Source organism: Schistocerca nitens, chromosome 9 (genome assembly GCF_023898315.1).
Source record: "Schistocerca nitens isolate TAMUIC-IGC-003100 chromosome 9, iqSchNite1.1, whole genome shotgun sequence".
Classification (NCBI taxonomy): domain Eukaryota; kingdom Metazoa; phylum Arthropoda; class Insecta; order Orthoptera; family Acrididae; genus Schistocerca; species Schistocerca nitens.
The window spans coordinates 489,606,738-489,617,138 of NC_064622.1; the positions used below are offsets into that span (position 1 = coordinate 489,606,738).

Consider the following 10,401-nt stretch of genomic DNA (forward strand, 5'->3'; position numbering starts at 1 on the left):
CCCGCCGGGAATCGAACCTGGGAACCCGGGCGTGGGAAGCGAGAACGCTACCGCACGACCACGAGATGCGGGCTGTGCATCCCAAATGCGATCAATTAACGGTAGTACCTTCTTACCCACGGACCATTCGAGTGCTAACATGTGTATTCGTTATCTCACTGATGAAAACAAACCTGCGTATCTACTGTCGTTAACCTACGCGCCATTACGAACCCACTTGTCCATTGGTGCTGAGCTGATCGTCCCTTCTCGAACAAATTATCTTCCCTAATATTGCAATCATGTATTCGTTCCGTTTCATATCGCGTGGCAGTGACACCATATGGTATTTAATGAAGCGACAGGCTTCAGTAATCTTGAGATGGAACACTATCGTGCTCTTTCTGTTAAGTTAGGGCATTATCTCTGATCTTTCTTCATTTAAAGAAAACTAGTTCAAAAATGGCTCTGAGCACTATGGGACTTAACATATGTGGTCATCAGTCCCCTAGAACTTAACTACTTAAACCTAACTAACCTAAGGACATCACACACATCCATGCCCGAGGCAGGATTCGAACCTGCGACCGTAGCAGTCACGCGGTTCCGGACTGAGCGCCTAGAACCGCTAGACCACCGCGGCCGGCAAAGCACACTAGTATCCTTTCAGAACTGAACAACTACAACAAAAACAGCGCAAGCTCTGTTAACGTGAGCAACGAGCTTTCTGTTCAGTAGGAAGTATCCACGGCATACATCGTGTGGTAGAAATGTTCAGTAAAGCCTGTCGTAAGTGTTCCTCACGCCGTTGTACAAATAGCGAAACACGTGCAGTTATGCAGAACACGTGGATTAGTCTCGCTGAAAAAAAGCAGTGCAGCGTATGAGACACCTTTACACGCTTTGCCTGTTTCTCACTGATTCCCTCATTCCATCATCCATTACATCCGACATTCCGTGATCTATGTCTGTAGCTACGTTCAAACTCGGGCATAACCTCCACTATCATTCGTACCTAGTATGATCGCGGCAGCTCATCTTCAACGTCAGCCGTCAAGATAAGAACCTTAAAAATGAAACAGTAGTGCCTACAGTGTTGCCTGCCATTTTCTTGGCACTCTTGATGCATTTCCTTAGCACTCTACAACAAAATTTCTCTGACAATTTTCCATATTCGGATTTTAAATATTCGCTACATTTATATCGCTTCGTAGTGATACACGAGATGTTCAAACGACATTATTACCTCTATTAGTGCAAACGCCGATTGTGCTTAAAAATTCTGGAACGTTGGTACGCCACTGTGGCTAGACTACATCTAGCCATGAGTAACAACATTCGTCAGTCTCCCAATGCATCCAGCCACACATAACCCATGGTAATATTCTTGCAGAAATAATGCTCTGAACATATCGTTTAAAGCTCGTACCAGACATTCACATCTGGGCAGTCGTGTACTATCTCAGTGAAAGGCGAAGTTTCTCTGATCCATATTTATCCATATGAAATATATTGATTTGTACAGACGATAGGATTGTTGCTTCGTCGTTCAGACTGATGCGTTCCGACAAAGCACTGTTCTGATCGATAATTGCATCATGACCCTCACAGTATTGTAGCCCCTTTGTGGATCCATTATACATCAGTTCATGGACCAATACATTTTTTGCGATATTCGCAGAGAGCTTCCTCTTTGTTGAGGCTGGCAATTGCAACTGCTGCAAGGTTCTCTCAAGTGATTACTCGTAACGTGGAAATGACTTCTCAGCATCACGACGACCGCATTACCACTAAATATCTATAATCGAGGGAACCTCTACTGCGCACACATTCAGACACGCAATAGCCTTATGGTGTCGCTAACATCACCATATTGTCCAACCGTAACAATTACACATAGACAATTAGATGACGATGTGAAAACTTCGGGTGTCCGGCTCTGATATAGTGATGATACCTCGTACTTGTGTCGATTGTTAGTGAAAACAGAGTACGATCATATTGCTCAAAAATGTGTAACATACATTTATTTTACTACACATATTGCTTTTTATCGATTGATGACATAAAGTGTGTAACTATAGCTTTCTTTGCATGCGAAATACCTTCCTAGCTACCTAATAAATAGGACTGAGTTTGTAGCTAGGGAGTTATCCGTTGACTCCTCTGTATAGTAAATAGCGTAATTCTAGAATGGAAGTAAATTTTTTTATGCAGGCATGGAATGGAACTCAGTTTTAATTTGACAGGCAGTTGTTATCTTTCTGGTGACTGGTTAGCTGACACAGGAGTGAAGGCGCAGGCAGCGCTTCCGAGTACCGTCGTGGAGACGGCTGGCATTTTAGTCGACGTGACACTCGTCTTATGTAGCACGCTCTGTCTTCTACGTGACATGATGACCTTGTAACTTTTAAGGTTTGTGCATTCATCGAACGTTCTGAACTGTGAAGTGGCACTGTAATCTGAAAAATTCAACGTCATAGCCCTCATTGATATAAAAAAAACCACAAGAATTATTAACGTCAGAGGACAGACTGGAGTATTTTGACACCAATCAGAATGGTCCCTTCGTTGATATGACACTTTCTCCCTTCGTCCATTCTATTTGTGTTTCTTGTTGTTCACTATGTAGCGCCACACTGCATGTCCAACTCCACTCCTAATTTCTGGCGGTTCACGTTCCGACTGGCGTACATGTGCAACACAAAATGGCACCTCTGAAAAGCTTGTCGTTTAGTATCATCTGTCTGCAAAGGCTTTATGGTTATGTAAATTCAACAACAGTCCTGAAAACACATAGCGTTATATGGTTTATCTTAAGCATATTCATTCGTATGTTCAACGATGTGAAATACTTCATATATAAAAAAAATATCACATAAAATACTAGTTGAAAATTTTTGTGTATGTTTCTGTTGCTTGTATAAAATCACAATACGGGAAAATTATAAAATTAAGAAGAATTGAAGTATAATTTTATATTCTTCGTTTTGGTTTAGTTCTGTGGTCTGCATATTCGACCAGGTTCAATGTGTAGTCCCACACGAGAATTGAATACAATTAATTAAAAAGATTCCTCCGATTAATACTGTGATGTGCGCATTGGTTTCCACACAAACCCTGAAATGACGTAATCTGAAGAATTTAAGCAGAAGTTTGCTGAAAAGCAAGTTGTTAATTTGAAATTTACGATTATTTTTTAGATAGTGAAGCACACCTACTGCTAAGTAACCACAGCCGTTATTTATTTCTTCACAGTGAAATAAATGTAACATGCGGTGTCTGATCGTTTGTGTTTATCTCATTTCTACCATTAACATAAAAAGGGTAATCAGTAACAATTATACTGTAGTTACGTGACTCAATAGTTAAACAACTTTTCGAGAAGATCGGGGTTAAATGACGCATCCAAAGATTACATTACGCTGACATTACGCTAATGCCGGAATGGCTCTTCCAGCAACGCCTCCGCATATTCGCACCCTTATCCTTGGCTAATAGAGGCTAGTCTCAGTCTCTCATGACCTCGACATCGACGAAATGCTACACGCTTCATCCTCTTTATTCAGTTGGTCTGCAAATACTCTCTCGTTCGTTGTCTTCCGAATTAAAATTTCTGCTCTTCTTTTATTATGCGTATTTGTCTTCTTTGTGTATTGATATGTCTCTAGCGAAATACACATATCTCGCCGTCCACATAACCACTATCGTCGAAAGTCATGCTACGCCTTGCAAGCTTCGATGACCTCCTCTAGCAAATGAGTAACGAAAACGTTTGTTACCGTCATTATTCAGCACAGCTACTGTGCACTTATTCTGTTACAAACTCACTCAGATGGGGAAGCGATTACGGCGTGACTTTCACCCAACAATGCCACTGGCAACTTATCAAAATTTTTGCCTCCTTGTGATAGGTAAATATCAGACTAACTGTCTTACAGATCTTTCTTGTTGTGTACAGAACTTACGATTACACTTTTTTCTTCCAACTAAAACAGACAGACCAGATATACTCCGTGGATTTCTTGTATGTTATCACCGTTGTTTCGTACGGAATAAAGGAACAGGATTTAAGTTGATAAAATACTGTTTCCAAAATGTAACGTGCAGTATTTCCACATATCTAAAAAAAAGAAAAGTTGTTGCTCCTCAGGAACTAACTTGGTCATTAGATTGCCTTTCATCAATGTCTATTTAAGGGAAACCGTTCTTGTATTCTTTTTTCGTTAATTAACGTTTCCCCTACATATCATTTTCGAATACTGAAAGAAATGAGGCCATCGGTACTGAAATGTATATAGTTTTCCTTTCAGAAGGAAAAACAATGATTAGGGTTACACGAATTCATTAGGGAAGAAGCACAAACTCCGAATGGGAAAAGAAATTGGCCGCACCCTTTCATAGTGACAACCCCCGGCTTCGGAGTATTTCATTTCGGGAAACCAAGGCAAACATTAATCTGGATGCTCCAGTGGGGAACTAAACCTCGTAATCCCCACTGCGAGCCCAGTGTTTCAAACACTGCGCCATCTCAGTTGGTAGCTAAATCCAACAGTAATTTTAGCAACGTATCATAGTTTTTCCTTTAGAACTGCTGTTCTGTTACATGTGCTTGAAGGCTAGAAAATTATCTTCTAAAAATACCGACCCGCCAAATATTAGCCTCTTGAGAACCACTCCGTATTTTATACAGCAGAATGTTCGCGTGGTTTCGGGTTTCAGCTAAACTTGTTCATTTATAGGGTACTCGCATTATGGTGATTTTTCGAATTCAAAAATCGTAATTTTTAAATGTGCTGTGATTTATGAGATGTACCGGTAGTTAAAAAACACCTGGGTGGGTATAGTTCTCCCAAAATGGTGTTAATTTACTACTTAATACATTAAATTTATTCAGATAACAGAATTTATTGACACGAAGCAATGAAATTTTTTTCACGTTCGCCGAGTCCCTTCTTGAGGAGCACTAGGTTTGATGCGTCATTAAATTGTCTATGCTTAGTACTTACAAATCTGAAGACTGTATATGATAACAGTATAAGTAATGACGATGAAAACAGATTTTTACAGTTAAGATTAATGTGTATTGTTATTTTTGAGAAAATGAATGAGATTTCTATGTAACCTGTGAGCTGGTTGTACGGCAGAGTAGTGGAACCGCAATTAATATAAAACAAAATCTTTTATTTGGTCACGGTAGCCAAGAGATTGAAATGAGTATTTCCGACTACACGACGGTGATCCTTCAGCACTCTCATCCATTTTATCAAAGCAACTGAGAATCTAGCAGGGGAAAGGACAGGGTGTGAGGAGGATTGGGGGGGGGGGGATTTTTGGGCAATTTAGTTTTGTGAAAATCTTCGTGCGTTCTTAAAATCTGTAGTTCTATCCGGTGGAATACTACATTGACCTTTCGGTACCTGTTTCCCTTGCACTTTCTCATTTGAAGCCTTTTACATCTCAGTGTCACTGAAATAGTTGGTGTGAAACAAAATGAAACGCGTACGGTAAAAATGCGCTCCTTGTTGGTAAGGGGACAAAATTTGATTAAATAGAGTAGACAATACACACATTCTACGAATAGACCTTGTCGTATTTAATAGGATGCAACAGCGGAAATTCCACGGAGAATTAGCTACGATGTGTCGATGAGGAATGCTGATAGTATTCACGCATGAGGTCAACAGGATAGGGTGGTGGAGAGGGCTGGTGGCGAGGGGATGGGGGTGGTGGGGCGGGGGGAAGCTACTAAACCTGAATAAACCATGGGCCAGACAGCTCAGTTATAGCTTACACGACAGATTACAGCGCTGCTATATGGTCAATGAACTACAGAGTTACGAGTACATGGGAATGATCGCTTGCTGAAGATGTATGTAGCACTTGGGCGTGACTGCGAGTAACGGAGATTGCATTTGTTCTATGTCTGCGCAAAAAGTTTCGACTGAAACAGCACGTTTGGTTTCTTTTTGTTGCAGGAGGTTTCTCGGAGACACAGCAGATGCAGAGTGAGGTGGTGTGGTGATAGCGCCACCTGCAGATATACCCGCTCGTCGACGAGTCAGTAACGAGAATAAGGACGACGGCGACGACTCCTGGTCACGCGTGAAGACGGACGCCATCACCTCCGCTGCCTGCCTGTCAACCACCCTTCAGCTGGGAAAGGTCAGCGCGGCGCACCCACCAATGCCGACTCGCGCTGCCCAGTGGTCACCGAGAACTCTCAGCGGGACACTGCGAGAACGACGACGGTTGTTGTGAGCCCTCCCCACGGACGGGACCTTCCCAAGATTTGTGCCATTTAACAAGAACCGCAACCCTTACAGTGCGCGACTGCGGAAATTTCTGGTGTGACACTGCAAGAGAGGAAGTTATCGGTGTATGCTCCAGATGTGTTCAGGTGCCAGTGTAAACTGGTTGGACATACTGCCCGGCCGAGAAGAATCCATCCGAATTTCCGTGTTACGAAATATCATAAATGGTCCTCGTAAAGAGACTGTCTTTTGGCTGGTGATATTTTGGAGGGTGAAGATAGTGAATAACCATCCGATGGCTGCAATGTTCTGATTGTCAAAGAAGACTCCAAGTGCAGAAATGTCCTGTTCCAGATATGACGGGTACTGTCCAGTTTTCGACGCCGACTGATGTCCTAACCGAACGAAAGTGAGCTGTTCTCAGTTCTTCTGTGCTGAACTCAATTGTGAATGACGGTGAATCTCTGCAACAATGTAACCGACAAATTTAATATTGCGTGTTACTCCAGTATATGTACATAATGAACACTGTGCTGACATTTTCAAGGTAACGGCAGTCCGTTATATACCGGTGTGAGCTTTTCCCCCCAGAACCTTATCAGAAAGCGAGTGATAATACGTTTATACTTTGTTTTCATTAATATAATAATTGTTTAAGAGACAGCCGGCGAAAGCTTTCCCAGTATGCATCTGCTGTCGGGCAAGTTGCTGTGCGTGAGGATGTGAGCTATTCTCAAATCATACCAATTAGCCGACATCACACACCTTCCGACTGGCAAATAGTGAGAAAAGTCGAAGACGAAACGATAGATACAAGCTCTGTGTGCGCAGTGTGCTCCGCTACGGTGCTAACTTTAAATATGTAGCGATTGTAAAGAGTCCGAGCAGTTAACAGACGGCGTTTCGTGCAAATACTCGCAACTGTCGTAAGCTGCCTAATGTCTATGAATGGGATAACTTTGTGGAATGAAGGAAAAGTGACTAGATTTGCGTTTAAAAATAAACGGATGTTAAGAGTTTAACGCTTTGAGATATTTAGGCTGCGGACTTTTTCCACTTCAGCAGAGCAAAAAAGTTGTTGAATGCGATAATCTCTCCGTGTCGCATCGTTTCGTTTCGCGCCAATGCGCTACTGTGGAAGCTTTCTGCGAAAAGTGTAGAGCAAAGCCAGTGTTACGATGATGCTTAACTTGACCCAGTATGTGTCACATTTCCTAATGTACAGTCAGTGTAAATAACAATAAGTAAATCCGCATTGTCCTCCTCTGTAGATAAAACAGCTCTGTACTTCGCTATATAAATATATATATATATATACCAGAAAATATGTTAAAACCTGAAGAAAAAATTAAGGAATCACTACTTCTGTAGGTTTTGAATGTAGCTGGCCTCAGATAGCGTCGCGTACGTGTTGTTTTGTTGAGGGAATAAATGTATGGATGAACCACCCGCGCTGTTTCTTTTCTGGACGTTTGATTGCTCTTGCTCACTCGATGCTGTCACATGGTGTCAAGAAATGAAAACTCAAAGTATAACACAGAAAATTATTCTATCTGCCTTTGAAATGCAGAGATCGCGTTCAGAAAATCACCACAAAATCCATGGGCAACATCGGGTTCGCAATTTGCATTTTATTTTGTAAATTGTAACTGTTCCCTTGGAACGACAATCCTGCACTTGATATAAAAAGAAGCTTAAAGAACGCACTCATTGCCCCTGCTTCCTCCTTGTGAAGAATTTAGTCACAAATGTCGAAAGTTTTAAAAGTGTGAGGTAGAGTAATTAAAACGGAATGATCACATGGGTGCATATTTCCTCCCGTAAAGTAACTGCATCAAGATAGCAGCTAATTGGTTCACATAATTTTGTAAAATTCTCTCAACAGCTTCGATATGTTCTAAAACTTATTTCAACGTCATGCCGAATGTTGAATGTTAAAAATAAAATATTATTTCCTTATCACAATCATCTGATTTTTTCTTTATTTCTGGAGGACGCGACTGCACAACTGGGAATGGAGAACTCAAGAAAACGTGTCTACAGTAAACTGATGATAATTCCGTTGCGACCATCGGATAAAATGAGAAATCTGTTTTGTAACGTTTTGAACTATTTCTTTGGTTAATAATACGTTTAGTGGACTGTACAGAATAATATTTTTGGAGAAAACACACATACAAATTACGAACGTCTTAATTTTGATAGCTAACACCCAAGAATAAAATTGATAGTATAAAGTTTTCGTCAGACAAGTTGCTATGTTCCTTCCTTCTTTGATTTGTATTTAACTAGCCTCATTACGCGTCATCAACCGTGACGTTCCTACTATCGAACATCAACATACGTGACGCATTTCTGTCAAACAACAGTGGTTGGAACATCTCTATTTTGTATAGAACTAACAGTGGACATATATTGAATTATGTTTGCTTACTGCATCACAGAACGATATGAACGGGACATGAAAATTTAGGTGATATATCTGTAATACTGATTCCCTGTATGGTTATTTTGATTACTTGAATTTCACACGATTATCAGTCCTGTAGAATGCATGATACTTCAGTGCAGTTGGTTAGAATTGTTAAGTTGTTCACCTCTAGCGAAAAAATCGTGACGTGAAGCTCTGTTATGCAGCAGCTGCTTTAACTTCTCAGTTATTGCACATCACCGCTTTTAACTTTAGAGAAACAGAGATCTTCTGTTAATTTGGAACTTCAAGGAACTTTGATTTGTAAGTGACGAGAAATTTGCCGTCAGAATATTTAATTATTGTCACCAACAATTCATTAAATTCCTCACTTTCAAATCTTCATCAGAAACATTGTCTAACATTATTTCAAGACTGTTTCTACTTAGAAACAAACAAAGCAATGAAGGTGAAACAGCATTTCCATCTACGCAGGTCAAGAAACAGCTGATAGATTTACACATACAACTAATTACTGTAACAGAAAATACGTGGAAACTTAAGTTTGCATTTGGAAATTAAAAGAATCCTGCAATTTCTTTGGAATGTTAGGTGTTGCTACATTAACTGTTAGGAATATTAAACCACATTTTTGCAAGTAAACTATCTTTAACAGGTAAAATTGGTTCACTTATGTACAAGGAACAGGGTACTCCAATACAGTCAGAATGTTGGGATAAAACTGTATCTTCCAACTCCGTAGGCTTTTCCGGCGTAATAAGTCTCGAAAGTCTGCCGGATACTAAAATCAACTCGATCCAATATTTCGGCGATCCAACTGTTCTCAGTGGGACTCAGCAGCAGAAGCAGCGTTCTCCTCTCCTGAAGATGGCGAACAGTTGGATCGCCGAAATTTTGAATCGAGTTGATTTTAGTATCCGGTAGCAAACCTGAAGAGACTTTCAAACCTGTATCTTACTTCACATTTTACAACTGCACAGACACTATTAATAATCTCGTTGACCCATGCAATGGTACTGGAAGCTACCACTTCACGTTAAGATGATGATTAGCTGCAATAAATCATGAATTATAACAGGTACTGTAATCCAATTGTTCCGTAGCACAACCTTCTCACACTTTTGCACCGAGCCAATTTCTACACAGCTGTGGGGCGCAGCGGATCAGTTGGAGTTGCAGTGCAGTACAGGACACACGCCCTTTGTGGTTGGGACCCTGATATTTTGCTGTGCTCGACTCATTCATCGTGCGCTGCTAGTTTCTCCAAAGAACGTGCCTCCACTAACTGCTGTTCTTTAAGCATCAGATGTTATTTTGAACGCTACAGCAACAATAAAAAAAAAGGCTCTGAGCACTATGGGACTTAACATCTATGGTCATCAGTCCCCTAGAACTTAGAACTACTTAAACCTAACTAAGCTAAGGACAACACACAACACCCAGCCATCACGAGGCAGAGAAAATCCCTGACCCCGCCGGGAATCGAACCCGGGAAACCGGGCGTGGGAAGCGAGAACGCTACCGCACGAACACGAGATGCGGCAACCAACAATAGTTAGGCCTAGATGCATATATCACTAGGAAAATAATAATTCTTTTCAAACTTTATAAATTATCTTTACATTTAATACAAACACAAATAATATTTTACGTTTTTAAATACATTACTTTCTTACTTCACTTGCAGTATATACAAACACAAATAACCTTTTCCTTTTTTAACTAGCAGAGACCGTT

The 10,401-nt window shown here is 40.8% G+C and overlaps 1 protein-coding gene across 1 annotated transcript in view; it reads left to right on the forward strand.

Annotated features, from left to right (window-relative positions):
- The window catches only part of LOC126204372 (LIM/homeobox protein Lhx1), a 487,576-nt gene extending 479,404 nt beyond the window's left edge, over positions 1-8,172 (forward strand). The window contains exon 9 of the mRNA XM_049938745.1: positions 5,958-8,172. Coding sequence (XP_049794702.1) covers positions 5,958-6,004 — 47 coding nt within the window. The 3' untranslated portion in view covers positions 6,005-8,172. The remainder of the gene's footprint in view (positions 1-5,957) is intronic.
- Positions 8,173-10,401: the final 2,229 nt, after the last annotated feature.